We start from the raw sequence: 24,521 nt of genomic DNA, 5'->3' as shown, positions 1-24,521 counted from the left end.
CCTGATAAACAAAGTCACAAAGCTCATCTGTGGCTGTGAAATGAAGATTTATTCAGTCCCTGGGCAGCTGGAAAGTACAGCTAAGGTGTTGTGATGAGAAGTCAAAAGCATGTGGTGAGCTTGAGATGGCCTTTCTGCTCCAGACTTCAATGAAATGCTGTTCTGAAGGCGGAGTAGCATCCATCTACGTCAGCTGCCAATAGTGTGGCTTTCCCTTAGTCCGTCTGATTGTCTGCCAACACTCACGCAAGCTCAGGTCTCGCCTCCATTTCTCCACGAGACGCCGTGCGTGCTCGCATGTACTCGCTGGTCTGAGCCGTCCCCTGACAGCCATTACCGAGGCGCCACCTCCGTACGGCCAGGAAGGTGTTAACTCCATACACACCTGTCACCAGGAAGCCAAAAATCTGCGTACAAGAGAGAACAGGAAGTAGAATAACAATGTCTGAATCTGAGTGGGAACCAAAGAACCAAACACTGCATGAGTTCCTGAAATGCTTGTCAATGCAAACTCAATTTAGGCTGATGTAGTTACAGGTCACATGAAAATCTGAACAGACTAAAAATATTAGGCTTAAAGGCTCACATGTTTTAAAGTGCATGAACAGACCCATGGAGATAAATGTGTTTAATCACACACAAGCACACATTAAGAAAAGCTGAGGTCTTTTCTGATACTCTTCTATCGCATCACTATATTTATACCCAAGTATAAATCCTTTGTGATATGCCTTGATTAAAATTTGAAATGAGAAAATATGAAGAATCTGCACAATGTACATAATATATAATCTATTTTAAAGCTGCTATTAGTGCTGTTAAGTTTTATACGTTTATATTTTTCTGGTGCACAGAGAGACGCCATTCATAATTTCATTGTTACTGAGTAAAATGACAATAAAGATCTTCCTGATTCTGATTCTGAAAACTTTATGACTGATAAGAGGACGGTTGTTAAGATGTCTGATATATTTTGTATCTGTATACCTCGGCAAAAGAGGATGGTTTTCACTTGGGGTATCACAATGTCAATTATAAATCAAAAATCGATCAAAATGAGCTTTCAATTTCAATAATTCAAATTAAAAGCAGAATCTGTGAATCTCACGGTATTTTTCTGCATGCCAACCTGGTGGCAGCCATTAAGAATGACTTCATAAAAATAGTCAATCTTCTCGCTGATGGTCTTGTTTTCATGTAGAGGAATCAGTTTTGTAACCAGTTAAAACTCTGAGGGGTGCTGGTGGTTTTTTATAGGTGAGAACTTTAAAGTCTACAAAAATGCCATAATAGTCAGTGCTGAAAAAAAAAAAGTTTATATTGGAAATCAAATTGAATGATTACCTTAAAATCAAATCAAATTCTAGATTTGGAGAATTGAATTTGACTCACCACTGCTGCTATTTCAGCTCCAGTGTTGTGGTTGATGCAGGCCAGCACAAGAGATGACAAGAAGAAGAAGAAGGTGCTGGCAGCGGTGTTCACCAGGTCCTACAGGAAGACACAAACACACACAGGATAATATTAGCAACATCTCAACTATTTTTATCTTATGAGGGAAGCAGCTGATGCAGACTTGCAAAATAACACTATTATCAAGTTGTCAGTGGTAAAGCATGAAATTAAACAAGAACTGTGCATGAATGTCTGTCGATTCTATTTAAGCCTAATTACATACAACTAGGGTATCATTTGAAATAGCTCAGTTCTAGAGCCACTGTGCTTGAGTTTTGAAACCCATTTACGTGTACTATACCTGTTCTTACCTGTTCATAACCACTTCTCATTAAAACTACAACAAGGAGTTTTTAACTGGCTATGAAACAGTCTTGATTCAATGCCTTTATGTGACCTACATAAGCAAACAAAACTGGCTATTTCTCCACCATCTGCTATTTCTTTCTTCATGCCTGACACTGGGTCAGATTCTTCATGAAATTAGATGAAACAAGCCCGTGTTGTCACATTTTCCCAGACAGCTAAAAAGAAGCATGAGGAGATTTTTATTTAGATCATTTTATTTTCTGATGTTATATTTTGTGGTCATGGCAGAGGAAACTTGAGCGCTTTTGTCCACAGGGGCCTCCAAAATCTGCACAATATGAAAGTTTCTTATGTAACTTTAAGCACATATATTACTATGACTGCACAACCCGTCTACACTGCAGTTTATTTTATCACTTTTACTGCACACCAGTCTACCTCTGTATAACGTTTAAATGTTACAGCACTCTTTTTACATATATGTAATTCCTTTACTTTCACTTCTGCACTATTTATGTTTTTGACTTGGATTCTTCTTCTTGGATTCTGGATTTTCTTTTGGACAATTTGTAACAGCACTGATAGACGGAGACTGAGAACAAGAATTTCATTGCCCACAACTGCTTCACTGTCACACATACTGTTGTGCACATGATAGAGAGAACTTAACAAAACTCACAGCAAGAGACTTTTTTACCCAAAAGCACACCAAAGTATTAAAGTAATCTAAAAATATTTGAGGCCTTTTTGACATGGTCTAAGCCTGAGTTGGTCTTTGCAACAAGACTGATGCAGCATCCAGGTAGGACATCCTGGATAATATTGTACCACGTTGAACAAACAAAGTTTGCTAACACACACTCATCTAACCAGCCAGACTGAATTCCGGTGCTTCACTGCGAGTTTTAAACTGCAGGAGGGCAAAAGAAACCAACAGCACACACTTAAAAAGCCGCCTAGCACCTCATATTACACACAAACAGCCTCTCCACACTCACAACCCGCTCCATCCCCCACCTTTTACACATGAGACGGAGAATGAAAGAGATACTTCCCTTTGATGTTTTACTCTCCTGCTCTCAGCAGTGAGGACAGTTAGGGAGGGAAGGGTTAATAATGAAGTGCTCTGCATGACTGGGGCTCGGCCCTCGTGATCAGATGCGTGATTGTGATGATGGCAGACATGGTCTCTCATATGACACACAATGCTCAGCAGACACACACGTACACACAAGTGGTACATACACGCAGACGACTCAGCAGGGCCTGAAAACAGTGACACTTTGCCACTGATCCTTTGGTTTAATCAGTAACACATTAATATGGAACCATAACACGTCATGCTAACTGGCACAGTCAGCGTACACCAGTGTTATTATTCTAACCTTCAAATGAAACTACAACCCCGCCCACCACACACACACACACACTACAAACACTGCTCACTATACACACTCAAACACTGGTTAAACAGGAAATACTGCATATTCACGTTCCAGTGTCCTGTCCTCATGTGCAGTAAAGCTTTTCTGCAGCTTTCAGATCCCATATTCTCTCCAGATCCAGTCTGTTCAGTCTCTGTGCTTCCCTCGTTTCCACATTCCACGTTTTAACCAGGCCAGCACTCTGTAAAACCTTAAATAACACAAGCACAGACTGGACCAAACCACTGGCTCTCTGGCTTATTATTGGCTCGTATCATTGTTTTACAGTCCTCGACTCAGAGCATTGAACAAAACTAATATGCTCTAAAAAATATATGATTTTGTTGGATTTGTTCTTACGCTGTGATCTATAAATTAATTTCAGACCACTGCGCTCAACCCCTGACCGACAGTAACATAATTTGGCATCCAATTGAATCTTCCTTCAGCCTTGACCAGCTACAGAGCTCAAGCTCCATTATGTCATCTGTGTAAACCATTTTAAGAAAAAACTGGAACAACAGTTGCTTATTTTGTAACAAGAGTGCATGTACAATGCAACAGTAAAAATATACCGGTAATAAAGTAAAATAAATAAAAAACAGGTAAGTAAAACCTAAATTTTTACCATGTTTGGGCCTCTGAAAACATGCATCTGTATCAATAATGAGACAGCAAACTGTGCTGGTCATACAAAACACCCAAGGTTTTCTCCTTAAGTATCACACTTAAGGCTTAATTTCAACGTTACCTGTGGGATTTACTAAAAGGTGTTGCACAGAATTCCTTAAATTTTAGAGTAGTAAAATTCTACAGTTTCCATGGAGACTGTTTGCTTGTTTGCACTGAGGCGTGCTTCATCCAAAAGGTTAAAAAATGACAGCAACATGTCTGTTCTGCCCAAAACGAGATCACTACTTACAGGAAGAAATTCAAGAATACCTTTAAGTTAATTTATGCTGGCTGGACTAACTGTTAACAGTTAGTGTATATAACTGACGGCGAAATAAAGTTCTGTACAGAAGTTGTTCGTAAAAAGATGACATCCTCTCCAAGCTATTTATTAATCAATGATTCATTACACATTAAGGTATTTAAGCTATAGAGACAAACCAGACAGTGATGCTAACTTTAGGTAATGTTATAGCCTAGCTAGCTAACATAATGCAAGCTTAATGACATAAAAAGTCATCTCATTTAGACTGTAACCTAAAAAAGAAATAATTTTTAACAGAATATATTCCAAACATTATTCATTTATTTCTATAAACTTCACCATGATGAGGTTAAGATTGAGTCAAGGCACTTTAAGTTGTTTTCCTTACTTTGCTTGCTAAGGTCTTTGGTACAACTGTTTAACTACCTTTAAGGGCTTCCTTATTAACAAGACAGTATTTAAGTATTTAGTATTTAAAGGTAGAATCAGTAGGATTTGCGTGAGCTGCTTGTAAACTCACCAGAAAGATACCAGGATGTCAAATATCAACGTAAAGCATCCCAAGTGCAGGAAAATAATGAGAAAATAAGGAAATACAGGCAGAGTGCAGGCTCTCTGCAGATAAAGCCACCGCCACATAAATAATCATAAATGATGATTGAAAGAGATTATGTTTATATGAGTCTTAACATTTTTTTTTATAGGAAAATGTTGCATATTATTCTGTTTGTATATCTGGCTTATGAGCTTGTGCGAGGGTTAATGTTCCATGTTATATGTGGTTGTTTTAAGTGTGTTGTATGTGGTTCCATGTTTCTGTTGTGTTCTCAAGACAGAAGCTAGAAATACTCATTGGACTGCAACTATGGAAACCTTGAAGGATGCTGCTGAACGCTAATTATGAAATCTATTCTCTTGACAGTTTGCAGCATCTCACATGGGGCCAGAAAGCCTCATGCAAGAATAAAACGTCTCCCTGGCTCTCACATCTACGCCGGATTCTTCCTGAAAGACAAATAAAGATAGGAAGGAAGCATTTCATGTCTTTTGTCTGCCTGGGTGGCAAACTTCAGCTGTCAAAACCAAGAAAGCTTTTATTGGATTCCACTTGCAGGTAAAGTAAATACAACATGAGTAAAGTGGTCTCTGGTCTGAACTGATGATAGATTAATGACTAGAGCTAATAATAACCACAAACCTCAGCTGGCTGTGTGTGTGTGTGTGTGTGTGTGTGTATGTGTGTGTGTGTGTGTGTGTGTGTGTGCAGATTCAGCAGAGAGATGTAGATCATTACCGGCAGAATAACATGCAGTCCAACACAGACACAAGGATGGATTAGCATACACATACATACTGTACATAAAGACAACATACTGGAACTTTAAGTTCATGGGGGAAAATCTGTTGAAACCCATCAGGAATCTTAATCCTTTGCTTGCAATATTATCCATTAGTTAACTGATAGTTACACAGTGGCCCTAAATAGATGTTTTCAGCTGACATGTGTGTGTCGCAGGGATGTAAACAAAAAACATTGATTATTTGAATATGCTCTTTGAAAAGCATGGATTTTTTTTGCCTTGGATATTTGTTGCCTCCATCTCCTTCCTGCCATAACTCAAATCATATGACTCAGACATCACACACTGCTACAAACATTCATAAATCTGACTGGAAATAAAAGAGAAAATAAGGCACTCAGTAATAATTCCTGATCTTGGCTCATAACAATCAGATTCTGACTTTTACTTCAGTATAAAAAATAATCCATCACTGTAAACGGCAATTCGATCTCTCAACTTAATAGTTAATTGTAAACAGATTGCAGACAAAACTTGTAATGTGCACAGGAAATAAGTTGAGCTGATTCAACTTCAAGGAGAAATATGTGATGTATTAAAATTGACCATGATATGTCATCAGAGATTAAGGAAACATGCTGAGTTGAAATACTTGCTTCGCTGTCGACAATGCTACACCCAGTGTGATCATCTTTGAAATTTCCATTCTGGTCCAGAACAAGTGTTTTTGTTTCCCCTTTTCAAATTTATTAGAGTTAAAATTAATGCAGGATGTTTGCCAAACGACTAAGTGTCTGTTTATGAGTTGTAAGAAATCATAATAATCTTTTAGAAGAAACTGAAGAGTGTGTTAATAGGGTCCAGCAGGCAGCGACTGAACTCAAAGCAGAGCAGTTTTCAGGATAACAAACTTAGCTTTACAATTACAGTTATTAACAGCTGATCAACTTTCCTTGTCACTTCAACAATAGATGGTATATTATAGGGGGATTCAACCTATTTAATATGATGTTTATGGCTCCCATTCGCTATTTGTACGACAGTACTCATTTCTGAACGCTAGGGTCTCATATGCTCCTTTAAAAATGTAAGTTCACTGAACTTGAATAATTAGTCTAATTTCTTACTTGGGTTTTGTAAAAAACAGAGTTAAGTTTACTGAATTTCCAAAAAAACAAGTTCCATAAGCTTGAAATATCAAGAACCAACGACTGTTCAGTCACACTCACGAACATTTCAAACAAATTTGATTGGATTTAATTACCATCATTGTGGTTCGCAGTGTTTTCATCATTGTGAAAACAAACAAACATGACTTATCTCAAAATGTATTCAAGAAACACGTCAAGTTTCCATCATATGTTCTCTTCAAACTACAAAAAAGAAGGATCTCAGGAGAATTTTATCTCTCACTCAATGCATGCTGGGAAGTCTGCTAATATGTTGTGGCTGCACTCTAAAAACAAGTGTTGCTTTGACTCATTTTTACTTAATTGATGGTACAAAAAATATGTTGTTAAAAACAGGAAAGTGCTGCAGTTTTATGTTAAGAAAGAAAAACATTTTTGTGTTCAGCAGTTTTTGTTATGTTAAGTGAACAAATTATTTGTTTCATCAAACAAGAAACTGACTTCAGGTCAAAGGAACATAAAAACATCACACATTTTTTTTTTTTAATTTTTTGTTTATTCAACCAACAAAATATATGCTTAGAGCATGTATGTGTTGTTAATTGGTTTAGAACTTATTAGGCTATATTAGCTTTATAAATCAGTAGAATTAATTTAAAAATCAAAACTTGTTGACTTAACATAAAAAAATGATGTCAGTCACAGAAGGAATGAGTGTTTGTGAGAAGTGAACGCAAAGGCTTCATGGCATTTCGACAGTCCTGAACATGTGTGTGTGTTAATTTTTGTGTCATAGATGAACTGAGGTTAACAGTGAGTGAGCTGATTGTTGTCTGTACGGTGAGAATGGGAAGTGCTGTCAGTCAAAGCAGCATGACTTTAAATGATGCAGATTTACCAACATCTAAACAAAAATAAACGCAGGGTATGATATTATGTGTTTTGTATGGCAGTTATAAAGTTATACATAAATACATATAAATTTAAAAGTGTATATGGCAAATTCTATCAACCTCAGTCAATTCACAGGGTGTACGGCTGTGACGGTTTAGTCAGCACCCACCAACGGTCTTCCCTCTGAAGGACCCGATTCATTCATGCATTAACTGTGATGAGATACTGTCTGTTCCCAGAACAAAACAACCAGAAGATATTGGCCATGGCACACTGGCCAGGAATTCAAACCGTTGCTCTCATTTTAAAAGGAGAATAACAACACTAATCTCCCTCTCTACCTCCCCTTCAGTCTGTGAATGTTCTTCCCTGTGTGTCCTCATGGACACCTCATTTCTGTCCCAGAAACCCCCCCAGCATGATCGACAGTTATTTGGCTGTGGGAATTAGGAAAACAATGCACTGAGGGGTCTGCCTTTATCTCTAGCCGGTTGTGTAAAACAAGCTCATTCACGCAGACTAAACCCTGAAGTTCGACTTAATAACTAAAAGTCACCAAGTGGCCTTTTCACAAAGGTCCCGGGACTGCAGTCGTTTCACTGTTGAAGGGGGAGGAAGTCAGGGCCTGTGGTTCCCCCTCTGCGCTGCCAAAGTCATCATACCGGCAGAATTGGAGGAGATGGGATCACATAGCACATAATTGTACGATCAAAACCCTCCTTCTGAGACTCTCAACCGCATTATAAAACAGCTCGCTCCACAGAGGAGGAGCTGCAGCGTCACTCCATGGTCTAAAGTTTAGAGTTTGGAAACAGAGGAAGGCAGCAGAAGGGTTAACACTTGGTTAACAACTCTGAAATGCTTACTCATGGTGAAATTCCCAGGGGCTCAGTGTGACTGAAGCAGCTTTGAACCCGATAGATATAAACAGTGTGGGGAGTAGCCAACAACTGTGGGGTGGAGCTGAGCATCATGGGATGGTTATCAACTACGGTTTGGAGTCTGGACAGAGACTGTGAAACCTGGAGAGAAACACCTACTGTAAATGTTTCTTAGCTACAGTTTGCTCCCATGGGTTCTTTCCAAAGAGCTGAGTTTCCACCCAGAACCGGTTGCTTCTGAAAAGCCCTTTTTTGAGGAAAGGGTTTGTCAAGGGTTCTTTGTAAGACTTATGGTTCCATAAGAACCCTTTTCATCCAAAGAACCCTTCTCCCATTTCAATCCCCCAAGTGTGTTCCAAATAAAACCTTTGGAATATAAATAGGTTCTCCGTAGAACCCCTGAGGTGGGTTCTAGATAAAACCTTGGAATATAAAAAGTTAAATCTCCTGGGTGGGTTCTTGTTAGCACATTTAGAAGGTGGAAAGGTTATGGATAGAACCCCCAGAAGGGTTCTGGGTGGAACCATTGCACCATAGAAGGGTTCTCTGTTGAACCTCGAAAAGGGGGTTCTTGATGAAACCTTGCACAGATGTTTGGTTCTAGGTAGAAGTCTCTGAAAGGGTTCCAAGTGTAAAGTTTACAAAAGGAACCAGAAGCCAAACAGGGTTCTCCTATAGGAATAAGCCGAAGAGCGTTTTATGGTTCTAGTTCTAGCATTTTAATTTCTAAGAGTGTGTAAGTGAAAAGCAGATAGTTTGTTGTCCTGTAAATAAATATTCTTTTGTACAAAAAGTTTTTCTAACATCACCAAAGATCCAAACCTCGGCCTTCGACAGTCTGACTCCTCTGAAGAACAACGTCCTCTATGAGCCTAATGACAACCAGCAACCAAACTTGCTTTGACACGTCTGCACGCACAGACACACACAGCCACAAACAATCCACTTAAATGACAAATTTCTGTACCATTAATCACCTGAGTGGAAAAACAATTGACCAGTCAGAGCTGACATGAGAAAGACCAGTGAGCCTCAGGAGAAAAAGAAAAGAACGTCTCTGAAAAAAGATCGAACAGGAGGATTTTAGATTATATGAACCGCCTCTCAGAGACTGTAAAAAGCTTTCATTTTGTGCCGTTCTGCCAAAAGCAGAAGCCAGAGGCACACCCTCTCTTCATGTTTGAGGTGGGATATTGTACCAAGGATACCATAAAGCAATCTGATAGCTATGGTTGGATTTGGACATCTGGCTTAACATCCACTGTTTTACTACGATTTGTGTGCTGTGTGGCCTCCTGGAAATGCTGTTTAAGACGTTTTTTTCCCCACTCTCCTCTGTAAAGGATACTTGGCTGCAGCTCAGGACACACCGACATGTGTATGTAGGCAAATACTGAAAGGCAACCAGTATCTGCTGGATGCTGGAGAACACCCACCAGCTCATTTGCCTACAGCTGACAATGCAGACTCTGGTGTTTGCCCTCCAAACTGAAGTTCCACAGTTTCACTTACATAATGAGTCTGTGCTGAGACTTACCCTGATAATAAATACAAGACCATATGCTACATATAGTGGTTGGTCTTATAAACAATACTAACTTCAAAGTTTAATACTACCATGATATTTGTAGCATGAAAATTGTGATGATGACTAAGGGAGAAAATAAAAGTGACAAACATTTCTGTCTGTTAAGTCTTAAACTTTCACAGTTTAAATAAGAACATAACACCAATTTAACCCTTAAAGGACCAGTGTGCAGGATTTAGAAGCATCTAGCAGTGAGGTTGTACATTGCACCCAACTGAATACTGCTCTCCTCACCCTCCGCTTCCAAGGAGAAACTACAATGGTCGGCAAACTCTATCTAGAGCCGGTGTTTGGGCTACTGAAGAAACATGGCGGTGCAACATGGCAGCCTCTGTAGAGGATGACCTGCACCCTCTGTAGATATAAGGAAACAAAAACACAATGATTCTTATTTTCAGGTGTTTATACACTTCTTTCATATTCTGGCAACAGAAAATCTTACACACTAGACCTTTAAATATGGAGTAACAAGGCTAAGAGTCAACAGTCATGCTACTTCATATTGATTATATTCATGATTGTATGTTTAGCATAATAGCATGCTAACATTGGCTTAATTAGCAAGAAACACTGCTGCTTTAATCTTTCAACCTTCGAACAATTTGCTGGAACACTGTTTCTCAGTTTGCAATTATAAAATGAAGTGTGTTGTTAAATTTACACTTAAGCTAGGGTGACCAGATGTCCTGATAACTTCAGGGCAGTCCCAAATTACAAGCAGTTGTCCCAAATCCTGAATCCTGTCCTGTTTGTCCTGAAGATGATCCATTATAGTAATAAGAACAACATATAAATCTGTGAAAATAATCTGATCAAATGACTCACATGGGCTTTAATTCAGGCTTTTAGTTATTAAAAAATGTCTTGTTCATTTTTGTAAAACATGCCAGAGTATTACGGATGAGTTTTACACTGATTAGGCTATCATACGTATCATAAATAAAACTATCTGCTAAAAAGACTGTAATGACTGTAGCACACCTGGGACCATGGTTTGAGTCACTATGCTTTGTACGATCCTCAGAATCTGCTGATCTTCATAACACTGATAACAAATAATCGGAGTTGCAGCCTGATGCTACTCTACATTATTCTGTACATTTTAATTATTCTGACATGACACGCTCACCTCCAACCCTTCTCATTGGGTCACATTAATGCACGCCAAAGTAACAATATGTCAGTCAAACATGAAAAAAATCACCTTGGAGGTTAAAAATTCATTGTCAAGCCAAAGTAAATCTTGTTGTATTAAATGCAGTATACAGACACAAACAGACTAAGGACCCTAGCTACCTCTTTTTACCCCAGTCTCTAGTGTTACATGTACACGCATGTGTTTTCGCTATTCTTGTGTCAGATGAAGGTATTTCCCCAGTAGTTGCATAAAAAAGCAAACCGGGAATGTCAATACTGGCAGCCATTTTATCTTAAACTTTCATCGAGAACCTTTTGTTCTAAACTCAAATATATTATGACACATGTTGTTGTGTGATGTACCTACCGTTAGGCTCCAGTTGACGTGGGGCACCTTGGTGTGCAGGTTGAGGCAGAAGATCAGAAGGAGGACTCCTGTCACCACGAAGGCACTGCAGCTGACAAACTCGAAGAAGTATACCCCTCCACAGGGAGAACACATCATGATCGTCTCTATGCAGATGAATCCAATAAGCGATAGGACCTGAAATGATCGACAAGAGAAGAACAGTAGAAGGAGATGTTTCATAGACTGTATACTGTGTTTTAAATGTCTCACCCGACTATATCAGTCAAACCTTTACAGTTTGACTTGTATGATTGGAATCTGGATGAATCTCAAAGACAGTCTACCAAAAAACCCAACTGTTTTTAGTTTCACTGAGTAACATCATTTCAAAACAAATGCGTACTGTTATGCTACTTTTGAAGCACAAAGGGTAATGTAGGTCAATCCACTTATGTAACTTTATGTGAGTGTTTGTTAGTGCTGAAATTCCAAGCTCTCCAGAAGATGAAGTGATTGTCCTATGAATAGACTGGAGGCCATGAGCCCATCTCATGAGCCCCGCTCCTGGCAGCCAGTGAAGATGCCTCCATCCAGCCAACATCCATCAACAGACCACAGTATGGGAAGAATTCTGCTATTTAGGTGTTCTCCTGCCATCTAGACCCCGACGAAACCACACACAGATTACTGATTGGCTCAGAGCAGTCCAAGACCCAGAGACATAACAGACCTAAAGAAAATGCCACTGCGACATACTGAGACCTGAAACAGCCTTATTCAAACCAGTTTAGACCGGTTATGCTTGGTCGGGACAGGCCTGACATTTTGTATTAAATGTTGATATAATAAATTGTATAATGATGGGTTTGAGTTGAGGGATGATTGAAGGTTAAAGTGTAAGAAAACAGTCCATGGCAAAGTGTTGAGCTTTTCCAAACAGCACAACTACTTACAGCCATTTTTATTAAGATATTTACGCTTTGCATCAGAATCATTATGTACTTGTGCTTGGAACTAAGCCTTGTGTCTCACTATGTTTCTCACTCCTCTATACACTTTAAGGGATAGTTTAGATTATCTGAAGTGGCGTTGTGTGAGATATTTATCCATATATTTAATTTGCTGTCAGACAGTCTCTTTCGAAGGGTAACTGGAGTTATATCACTCTCCTCAAAGCAACCAGACTCCTTTGGCATAAACAATAATTTTACTTTGCCGAACACAGGGGAGTTGCTGTCATAACACTAATGACAGAGGGGACATTCCCCTCTGAAGACAGGGGGAATGTCAGTAAAAAGACATAATTATTTGTTACAGCTCAGCAGCACACTAAGAAAAGTGCAGAAAAACACTTTGAAAGCAGTCAAAGTTGAGCAGAGTAAAGTTTATAATAAGCTGCAGGAGTCAGTCATTTCTTCCATGAACAGATGACTGAAGTTCTGCTTCATTAAGAGCTTCTTCCCCATCAGCAAGACACTGAACGTCTCACTGCTCCAGGTCGCTTTAATGACTTGATGCAAGGTCGTGAGGTAATGATCTGGTCCTTGATGATATTGATTTTTTCAATAAAGCTCATAAAGTCATTACCAGAGAAACAGCATGTGGACTGCACAGGGGTGGCTCAGTGGAACATAGGAATTTGGGGTTGTTTTTATTCTCACATATTAGTTTGGATAGTCCAGCTGCAAAGAGTTTATATATAACGCAGACCTATTATTTAAGGAAATGCAGACAACCTCGAGTCTGATTGAGCACTATTTTACACTCAAGCTTACAGCAATCCTCAGACAAATCATCATTAAACAAAGACGCCAACCTCTTTGAAGCCAGCTTCCTCTGTGTCATCGGGGCAATGAAGTCAAGGGAATTGTGCAGGCATGAGTTTAAGGATGTGGTCAGATTAACTAAAGAATTTTGGTGGACAGTGAGAGAAGGAAAAACATTAGAGAGACAATCACATGGCTGCTATAAGTGTCAGGGTGACTGACACGAGAACAAAGAAGAACGACTGAAAATGATAAAAGCAAAATGGTTGGATAACACATACGGGGAGGGAGAGGGAAAACTGACAATTGAAATGAATCAAGGTCATGGACTAAAATTATGCACCAACTATTTTAAAGCAAAGGTATCAAGAGAACACCGTATTCCATAAATCCCTGTACTTGTCCCAGTAATATATGGCCTGACACTGTCATAAGCCCCATATCAACAGAATCTTTAAATCCCTGACAAATGTTTTGCCTCCATAATAAAAGATTTGAAGAGAACAGACGGATACAGACGTAAACACACAGACACACACATCACTGGCCTATATACTCTCTATGCAAAGCTGTGTTCAAACAGCTATTGATATGGAGATGGAGTAAGAACTGTCACCCACTGTGTGTGTGTGTGTGTGTGTGTGTGTGTGTGTGTGTGTGTGTGTGTGTGTGTGTGTGTGTGTGCAAATCAAGCCTCATTTGTAAAGGTGTAAGGACGATGATTTGCAAAATCTGTGCCAAGTTTATATAAACAGACTGATCATACATCAAGTCCATCTTTGAATGGTGAAGAACTGAAAATAGACTTAGAGGGATTGGTTCTATGTGCACATTTATAGTTTGTGTGTTTGTGGCAGGCCTGTTATTTTTTGGTGTTTTTGCAAGTACTTGAACATCACCAATTAATTCACCAGTCAAAGGTTTTTCTGGAGATAAGACATCTGTCACCTTTGTTTTTTGCAGAAAGTCTCTAAAGCCCCACTCATACAGGACTAGTATTACCAAGAAAAACTCATGTGACATAGAAATTACCCCTCACGTCTATTTTTTTCTAAAATTTACCGACATTACCCTCCAGACATCATGTCAAGGGTCCATGAAACTTCAAAGTTTCAGTTTAGAGTTGCTTTTCCCATGTTCTGCATGTGTTTTAAGTGTAAACACACATCGCTGTTATTATCACTCATTTTAAACATCAATATAGCCAATCTCACAGCACAGCGGGTTGACTGCTGTTCATCATATTGTGAGCCACAATCAAATTTCATACTAACGGATTAATAATAAATCACAGAGATTATGGTTTGCAGGGGAATAATATTATCACAGGACTTCAGTGTTTTGCAAAACATGGTAGGCAATTTTCTGTGACATTGTTACTTTACAAATTACAAACAAAGCAGATTTGCAGGGTATTAAGATCACAGACGACCACCACAATTATTGCAAATTACTAGAGGTCCCCATGTAATACTACTCCCATGCAATTAGGGATTAAGATTCTCAGAAGTGGTTTTATGTAAAACTTTGAACCTTGTTTATTAAGAAATTAATCTGCCTCCAGTGTCCATATAAACAAAGCTTTAAAGTTAAGACTTTAATTTTTAAAGCACCGAGTCCCACTTTAGATTTCCATCCAATCTGAATCCAACTTGAAGCCGCCACAGCCAGTTACATCTCACGGCTTGACACTGTCAAACAAAGCATTTGAGGATAAACCCAAAAAGACCCCCTCCTCCTCTCCCCTGGTTCTCAGCAGCTCAATAGCCAACCCTGTTTATCCAGTTTAATGAGCAGGGTGTACTGTTTCTGACAAGTAAAGTGTTGTTGGGTGATGACTGTCAGCGAAGAACTCTCCTGTCTGTGACAGACTCTTTGTCCAATCATCCAACTCTTTGGATGAGACATTGCCTCACAGGAAACACTCAAAGAGCCACAGATAGTAATGCATGTCCAGCAGCCACATTAGCAGTGACACACTCAAGCAAAGACAAAAGAACGCAAACCCACAAGGCAGGCGATCACTGGAACAAAAGTCTCATTTTCTATTGCTGCTGATGCCTCATAGAGCATGTAGCTGGACAGCAGTCCATGTGTGACTGCAACGCAACCAAAAAGGTTACACCCAAACAGGAGTGGAGGGCTGCTTTGGGCCGAGGGATGATGTCATGTCTCTTGAAGAGAGCATATTGCTTTCCCCGAGTCTCTGTGTAGCAGGTGTCAGGCAGCCGCAGGGGAGGAGGCAGTGGATCACAAAGCACCATACTGGCTAATTTTGTAAGTAATGATTTTATGTCAACCTTCACCCTACGCAACCTGTTCATTGTACGTGGATACACGTGTAATCATGCACATCAACCCTCTTTCTCTTCTCCCTCCCACATGCACGTACATCCTTATCTTAGGGATTACGCACAATATTAGTTGCTTTTAAAGGCCTCTTGGACTCAGATCCCCTTCTTACAGACCATCTGTTGTGGACAGAAAACTAAACGGACTGTTTGGATTAACTGAAGTGGGGTTGTGTGAGGTCTTTACCTACAATCTGTGTACTATTTACAGTAGGTGGCATTCACCAAACCCCCAGTTTAGAGAAGCAGAGGTGGGCACCAGCACAGAAGCTATGGAATGTACTGCTGTGAACAGGATCAGAAGTACAAGATATTTCAGCCACTTAAAAGGGTCCACCTAAAAAAATATTAATATCAGTTTAAGTTCATGCTACATTTGGAATATTTTCATCACTTTACCTAGCTGCCAGACAGCCTCTTCTGATGGAAAACTGCTATATAAGTCAAATATGGCTCCATAACTCCATAGGCAAAATGATTTTACCTCTCAGCACACAGGATTTGCTCATGTACTGCTGCCTTGATCTTATTTGTGTTATTTTGTGAGGATAGGATAGTATGGATTCATTAAAGTCATAAGATAACACAAACTAACTAAAAGATTGAGGCAGCAGTTTGCTGGTAACTCCCCTGTTCTGCACGGTGAATTTACTGATTTCACCTATGGAGTGTGGTTGGTTTGAAGAGAGCAATATTTGGTTTATATAGCAGCAGTTTTTCATCAGAAAAGGCTGTGTGAAAGCAAAGTCAAGTAGCGAACACTTAAACTCGTACTGATTTTTTTTGGTGGATCTTTTTTAAGTGGCTAAAATGCCTTTTGTTGCTGACCCTGTCCACAGTAGCGCATCGCTCAGCTTCCGTGCTTGTGCCCCCCTCTGTTCTACCTAACTGGGGGTCCAAACCATCTCTTTAATGGAGGAGAAAAGTGGCCTCGCTGCAGAGAATACGCAACATTATATGCTGCACTGCTAGTGCGATGGGACCTCATGCACACAAAAAAAAAATCCCAGAAAGTTGAATATAATTCCACAGCAGCCCACAGACATCTATGTGATGGAAAATGTAGCCTACATGCAGGTTATATTTCACTCCAGAGGATAAGGTAAGTGTGTGTAGGAAAAGGCATGCGAGTCTCCCCACAAGCATGCACACTGCACAACGTTCTTGTTGTCTTTATGTCTCCCTACAAGCTCAGAATAAGTAATGTTTCAACCAGAAGAGAATGGAGCATGTGGCGTCTCTCTCAGAGCAGGAAGTGCTCGCTGACATTTGGGAACATCTGGTAACTTCATTACACAACATCCACAGGCTGAAAAAAAACACCTTACCATAATTTTTAATTGCCAATTGTTAATATAATACTTAAAAGAGGGAAACATGGGTTTGTTTGGAGGCATAAGGCTTGTGGCTTGTAGGGAAACAAAGAGAGTTTGCCTGGTGTACTGTCAGGACCTACGAGGTATCAAATTGCTGTTTGTGTGTAGAACGATGTGAGTTGAATATCAGTTGTACTTTGTTGACCCAGTCACAGCAAAGAGACAAAGACAAAGCGGCTGTCAGGGTGGACACACCTCGCTCAGGTTACATCCTGCTGGAGGTTGTTTCTGATCAGTTCGGAGTGAACAGCAGCCTGCCTATCCATTCATTCATCAAAGGAATGACGAGTTGACTGGAGCTTTAGTCCAGAGCTGCAACGACTAGATGATTGATCAATTAGTTGGTTGAAAGAAAATTAATTGACAACTATTTTCGATGGTATTAATATCGACAAATATTAATCGATGATTTGTTTCAGTCATTTTTCATGCAAAAATGTCAAACATTTGCTGATTCCAGCCTATCAAATGTTAAAATTTGCTGATTTTCTTTGTTATTTTTGATAGTAAACAAATAGTTTTTGGATTTTGGACTAAAGAAGCAATTTGAAGACATCACCTTGGGGAAATTGTGTTGAGCATTTTTCACAATTTTTTGACATTTTATAAACTAAACAATCCATCATTTGTAAAACTAAAGATAAATCGATATTGAAAATAATCATAATTAGTTACAGCTCTACTTCAGTGTGGAACATCTCCAAACAACAACTTTCCTAGCACTCTGGTCTGCACAGAGGAAAACAGAATTTCCCAGTAAACATGGGTCAATGCAAAGGTCAGAGGGGTTTGTAACTACTACCTCAGTGCAACAAAGGTCTGGGTGTGGAGGTAATATAATAAACATTTCCGTGACAGAGTCATGAGGAAGCATGGACATTGCCAGAGGGGGTGGGTGAGGCAATTAGGCCCACTAATGTCTGAGCGATGATTGGCAAAACTGACATCATCACTAAAGTATCAAGCTGTATTTCCTCCATGTGTAGGTAACTGCGTTTTGTTGGAAAATATTTTGTCCCAGAGATAATGGCATAATGTCATTTTATGCTGCTGATATAATGATAATATAATAGCACAACAATACAAGTACACCCCCCCCCCCCTCAATTTAGACATTTAATTGGAATATAGGGATGTAAAGGCACCAAAAACTCAAGGTACAATAATACAATGAGCAAAAGGCCAAGATATGATACTTACTGTGACATTAAAGAAAAGAAATAAAGAAAAATGACGACCTGAAAAAAATGTCCTTTATTAAAACTAGATTATGAACTTTCATTTTGTTGATTTTGGAGGCCCCTGTGGACAACAGCGGTAGTCATTCCACTTTAATGTCCCTAAAGAGACCCAACCCTACAGCTACTATTGTACAATATATGGACATGAGCTTGATCATTTATGCTGACGTCAATAATTATCATGATGGGCCTATTCATGCACAAAAAGGTGTGTGTGTGGTATAGTGAAGCATGCATTGTGCCAGTCCATTATACACTAATGCTAATCATTACTTCCTGTAACTGATTTCTGCACAGAGATGATCTATTACTACTGCCCTTTCAGCCACAGAACAACTTTCCATTAACACAGTGATATAAATAACAGGAACAACACTTCCTTAGCATAGGAGTGCGTCACAGTTAATCAGAAATTGTGCTATATTAGATACTTGTGACAGTAAATCACATGCAGCCAGCTTTGCATTATCATTTATCAGCCCTAAAAGATCCTCACAGCCTCAACTGGCACAGAGTATAACAATTAGAGGACGGAGCAGTAAAAATGCACGCCAGTGAAGCTATTAACAGTTGGCGGGGTGCCTTGTAGGCCTCCTCTAAGATACTAACTGTAAACTTGGGTGACTTTCAATGGTTCTGTCCTTGTTGGTGAAGGAGATATGACGACTAGCTCAGACTGGAGAGTCAGTATCAGCACTCAACAAAGCATTCAAGTAAATATAAAGTGCAAACACTAGATTAAAACTGTAATAGTAGCTAAGATAATACTTAAATACCTGTACGCACATTTGCTGTTGTATTTTTCTGCATGTACCTGAAATGTTTTTGAGAACATCCAAGCACAGAGATGGGCCTGCACTTGTTTTGTTCATCATTGTTTTATAAAGTAATACCTGCACCTTTGCAATATTTGCATGGCATTCCTAATCTTGCTGTGTGCCTTTTTTTTTGCAGGTTTTACGTCCTATTTGTATCAGTGCCCTTGCAATATTGTGCGCGGCTTTATTTACAGTTTTTTGCACATGTGGGCGTTGTTGCTAAATGTGCTGAAGCCAAAGCTCATTTGTGGAGCTGGTTATTGAACCTACATACTTTTTTGTTACTGACCAAAAATGCACAGACTTTCTAAAACTGTCAGAAACTGGTGTCAAATGTCTTGTCAGATTGCAGTTTGTTTTCAGTATTTCAGTCAAATCACATTTTTATTTACTTCTTCTTTGTTTGTCTACAGCTGCTTGTGTTTAGAATAGAGGTCTCCGAAGTGGGAGGCAGGTCTCCCCAGGAGAGCTCAGTTTCAGGGAAGACTCAGTGAACACAAGTGAAAAAATATTTCATGTTATGCAAAGGAGATTACATAGAATAGCCTAAATATGTGTGATCGCTCATAAATACAATATTGGAGAATTTTACTGTTTTCCCAGAGTCAAAAGCAAATAACTTTGACAGACCTTATTATACTATCTGATGTAGCGTAAAGTTATTTCAAACAGCATTATTAGGCTATCTTGGCTCAACTGTTGAATGTCTATTGGATCAAATGACATAATCGTGATCCCAGAGAAATCAAGGAATTGAGCAAACTAAGGGTGGCTCCTTTTCCCAATCTTTGTTGAAGGGCCCTCAAACTTTGAAACTCCAACACTTAGAATTTTTTTGGTTTATTTTGCTGAATGAAAAAATTGGTTTGTTAAACAGAAAGGTTATGTTTCTTATTGCAAGGTATTGAACAAGTAAAACTAATGAATATTCTGTACTCAGTAAGTACTGAACAGTCTGGTATCTGTCCAACAATCCATTTTAAAGTTTAAAGTTAAGGACCAGTGTGTGGGATTTAGTGGCATCTAGCAGTTATATTGCAAACATCTTGTCTCTCTCTGCCACTTCCTAGCAAGTAGGAGAAACTATGTTGGCCAAGAAAGTTGCATCTAGAGCAAGTTTGTCTGTTCTGGGCTACTGAAGACGCAAACATATACAGTAAATGGCTCATTATAAGGAGACAAAAGTGCAATGATTCTAATTTTCAGGCGATTATACACTAATGAAAATATACTTATGAATATTACATTCTGCGGCTACAGGAATGTTAGAGAAATACAGAAATACTTCTTTTGTGTTGCCATTGATCAGCCAAGTCAAAGACTTTCTTCTTCTATATTTTTCTTTGAAACAGATGAAGACTGTGAATATGAATCTTCTTCTTAGTTACTGCCTGCTCCAAACGTCTCCCACGCTGATGACAGATGGCGTCCTATCCTAACTTCCCACATACAGAGGTAAACATCACAGGTGTGTGCAACAGCATGGGCTGACTGTGCTCTTCTGTAAGACCAGTGGGACACTCAGCCGCCCACAAGAATAGGAAAATTGCCTTCAAACATTACTTTTTCTTGATTTAAACTGAAGTTTTCAAAGTGAAGCAGAATAGAAGCCAGCACTATTATCTTCAACAGTTTGGATTTTTAGTTTGCTTGTGCTATCCACAAACATTGTTAGAAGTAATTGCTAGTTTCCTCATTGCCATGGTTTCTCCTGTTGGACTTCATGTGTATGAGTGTGCAGGCAGCCTGCGTCTGAGTTTTTTGGCACCAGAAGAAGAGAAATTGCTCTGGCTTGATAGATATTTCCTCCTCTGGTGAATTGTCAGAGCTTTAGGAGCCCTCATTCTGCTTTGTTGCTGCGTCTGTCTCAGCTCAGACATCTGGTTTAGGTGCACTGATATGAATGAAAATATGTTTTTCCAGTGACTAATACATCGTCACAAAGAAATGGTGATAATGGTTATTTTGATCTCCAAGAGCAATTCAGGATCCAATCAAATACGCAGGTATCACCAGGTGTATTGTTGAATAGATGCACAGTTGAAGAGACATTTTACCCTAAAATCAAAAATATATATTTTCCCGCTTACCTGTGGTGTTATTTATGCATCTAGATAGTTTTGGGTGCTGAGTTTTAGAGATATTGGCTGTAGAGATGTCAGAATTCTCTCCAATATAATGGAACTACATGGCAGTAAGTTTGTGGTGCACCAAAAAATACATTTTAAAAAGTCAACAACAATGTCTCTTTCCAGGAATTATGACCTAGTTACAAAAAATAATGCAAAAACCTTGCTGACAGTAATTTCATGTAGGAACTACTTTCTCTCTACCAAACTACAGCAATAGATAAAGGAATTAAAAAACAGTGTTCACGATTTCATGTGTGTTCGCCATCCATAGTATGGCCTGACTACTCAAGACAATCCACAGACTTTGTTGTTAGCAGGTTCATGTAGTAACTATTTTATTACTACTGAATACACCCGGAAACTGAGTCACCGCACAGAAGGAAGCGTGCATCTACTCATTGACGAGAGGCTCATGCTCGTGACAGCACGGGAAGTATACATTAATGGCTTCCTCCTGCAGCTGAGCAGTAATGTTGGCACCACTGACATACACAAAGATAGATAACATGACAACTCCCCAAAAGTGAAGCCAAAACATCTTGATCATCCCCTGGTGGCAGGCTACAGTATATTTCATAAATCCCACCCACTCCATGCTTGCAGATAGGGCATGGGCCAAATTAAAATGTGAATTTGCATATGCCAGATCATGATTCCACCCGGAGAACAAGCTGCAGAGAGCACGACTCGCCGTGATCATCTAAAGATGCAACAGTTTGGCACTCTTTAGCACCAAAAACTGCACATGACTTATAAGAGTGGGACAAACTGCTCCACACGAGTGCTGGAAGTGAAGCACAGAGCCACCCGTCCTCCTCCTGCAGCAGCAGCAGCATTGCCCTGTTTACTTTGTGTCAGCACCCAAACATGATAAGGATTATCAACACATGGAATATGTTTCTGTTAGCAGAACTCCCTTAAGATGGATTTTCTAGAGGTCTCTTTATCACCCCCATGTTAACAATGATGTCTGCACCACTGCTGTTCACTTTACACCATGAGTCATCTAACTGTGTTATTCTGCCGTTTTGTACTTTCTGTTCACTTTATGAGTCACATATGAGACAGAAATGATTAAAACTAATGTTAAAGACTGTCTGTTAGCAGAAAAAAGTATTTTTCTTTGGTTCACAATGATGCAAAAATACACTGCCAGTGATCATCCTACCTGCATATGACTCCAGTGATGACATATCTTCATGTCATAACCAGTTTAAGTTTTAAGTGAAAATACTGATTGTCCAGTTGAGTGAAGGGTTGACAGTGATTAGTAATTAAATTAATATGCATCACAGCTCCTTTTAATGTGCTTTTTATGTGCTTTATGTATCTATATTTCAGAATTATGATTGAATAAATTATTGAAATGTTAATAAGACAAGTTTTTGACAGAATTTTAGGTAAATTAAAAGCCCTAGCTCTTATCATGCTGATATACCATATGTTCAAGTGTTCATTTTTCTTTTAACTGTCATTCTAATTAGTTATTTGATGCTATAGAAAGTGGGTTTTACGTCATGATTGACAGCTGAGCCCAGCTTGTGAGTGAGTTGGCCCGGTCTGCACAGACTCTCGGTCCATATGACGCTTCCAGCACTCATATCTGGGATATTCTGGCTTCATTTCTGTACACAGTGAGGAAGAGGAGGAACCTCGTCATCTTATTTACAGTCATCGGTTAGCAACATTGAGAAGGCTAGCACAATGATACAAATATTGTGCTTTGAGCACTACAAGCAATATCTCTACACCAGATACCAAAACTCTGCGACTCACACTACAACAACGTATATGGATAAATAGCACTACAGGCCACAGGGAAAATATGTATTTTTGATTTTGGGGTGGACTGTCCCTTTAAGGATTTATAATATGATCTTGCAAACATGCAAACCAAAACTCAAGTCTCCTAAGAAATGCTAGCTTATCACAACAGACAATAAATATGACAAAAGACAGTCAGATCACTATAAAAGCACAGATGAGGATAACACCAAAATTTACCATTGTATCCTTCAAAATAAGAGTCTACTGGAGAAAACAGACTACATATTCACATGTTTGGCAAAGTGTGTAAAGCATGGCTCACAGACACAAAAATGTCACAGAACTGTGATCCCTACTGTAACAACCTCTTCCCTGTCTCCTCACATGTCAGTGGGCAGCATAGCATGAAACCTGACTAACCACTATTAGGGATGTAGTGCAGGGTGAAGCAGCACCTGGAGAGTCACATTTGAATAATATTTTCATTCTGGGCTTGCCACTTCAGTGGTGGCCGTAATAAGTCGGGTATTAATACCCAGAATACAATGGTGGTGGTTTCAGCTGTTAAAAGAACAATTATTAGTTATTTTGACCATATGTTTAGTGTCTGCTATCCACCAGTTGTGCGTCATGGTTTGTTTTAGTCACTTTTATGAGGCTGCACATCTCTAAGCATGACAACAAACACAAACTTACCACTTCGACCACCTTTAAAATCCCAAAGTAGGACTTGAGGTACTCCATGTCGCACCTTATCCCCCCTAAAACGTTCCTGGCGTGGACGGGCTCGGTGGTGGGCTGGTAGGGACTGCTGGCCCCGGAGATCATGGAAGTGTTGGAGGCCTCGCCGTCAAAGCCCTCTGGCTCCTCGGTGGTCCTCATGATGATTTCGGGAGAGACGCTGCTGGACTCTTGTCTGGAAACGTTGGGACGTATGAACCGCCTGTATCCAGCAGCTTATGATGTTTCATAAAGCACACTTTGTTCCATGCAGGCTGGAAGTGGATGGAGAAAACAAACCAGACTGTCCACTTTTCATCGCCACCCCACCGGGAACCAGCAGCCGCGGAAGGTGCTCTTTAACATTAGGCTCATGCGGGAAAATCCGGCTGGTCTCCTTTAACGTAACCCTGCGGTGTTTCCTCCGGGACACAACGCTGCGTCTCTGCAGATTTGCCGCACTTTAACTATGTTAGGCGGGTCACTTGTTCGAATCCCAGTGTCACTTCACCATGGACGGTTCTGGTTACTTCAGCAGTGCCGAAACAAAAAGCCTACCGGGCTGTGTGAGTCCCCTCTGCGACTGAAAAAAACATCCAGCCATCATGGCCCAGAAGAACCGAGAGAGAACCTTGTTGTTTCCTATTGTAAACTTGCACTATTCTCTGCAGGAGCAGCTTACAGTGAGGCTGCCTATACGCCGCTTTACTCGTCCGTATGGATGCGAGGCAAGCTTGTCTCCGCCCCTCTGAAAACTGCACATTCTTGTGCAGGCTCTGCGCCCGTTTTAAGTGTTCCCAAACAGCCTGCAAAACGAATCCAGCCGGAACCACGCCGACAGGACCGAGCTCTGCTCTGCTCTGCTGCAGTTTTTCTTTCTCTATGACCGGTCCTTTCTCATCGTCGACATGTCTCTGCAGCCTGTAACCAGGCCTGATGAAATTA

General features: G+C 39.8%; 1 protein-coding gene across 1 annotated transcript; it reads right to left on the bottom strand.

Moving 5' to 3' along the window:
- Positions 1–24,521, bottom strand: cmtm4 (CKLF-like MARVEL transmembrane domain containing 4). Its single transcript, XM_084715690.1, has 4 exons — positions 23,553–24,521; positions 11,424–11,600; positions 1,393–1,491; positions 1–407 (listed from the first exon to the last, which is right to left on the bottom strand). The coding sequence occupies exons 1-4, from the start codon at positions 23,736–23,738 to the stop codon at positions 243–245; spliced, it is 627 nt and encodes a 208-aa protein (XP_084571816.1). The 5' UTR covers positions 23,739–24,521; the 3' UTR covers positions 1–242.

This window comes from Lutjanus erythropterus, chromosome 1 (assembly GCF_056507025.1).
Source record: "Lutjanus erythropterus isolate fLutEry1 chromosome 1, fLutEry1.hap2, whole genome shotgun sequence".
Taxonomy (NCBI): Eukaryota; Metazoa; Chordata; class Actinopteri; order Lutjaniformes; family Lutjanidae; genus Lutjanus; species Lutjanus erythropterus.
Note: the sequence above shows the minus strand (reverse complement) of the source record. Positions and strands in the feature narration are given on the sequence as shown.

Excerpts from the sequence above, each read along its gene's own strand:
- cmtm4 (XM_084715690.1), bottom strand. The coding sequence starts at position 23,738 with ATGAGGACCACCGAGGAGCCAGAGGGCTTTGACGGCGAGGCCTCCAAC. Across the intron at positions 1,492-11,423 it reads ACGTCAACTGGAGCCTAACG|GACCTGGTGAACACCGCTGC; the intron begins GTAGGTACATCA and ends GTCTTCCTGTAG. Across the intron at positions 408-1,392 it reads GAGCTGAAATAGCAGCAGTG|ATTTTTGGCTTCCTGGTGAC; the intron begins GTGAGTCAAATT and ends TCTTGTACGCAG.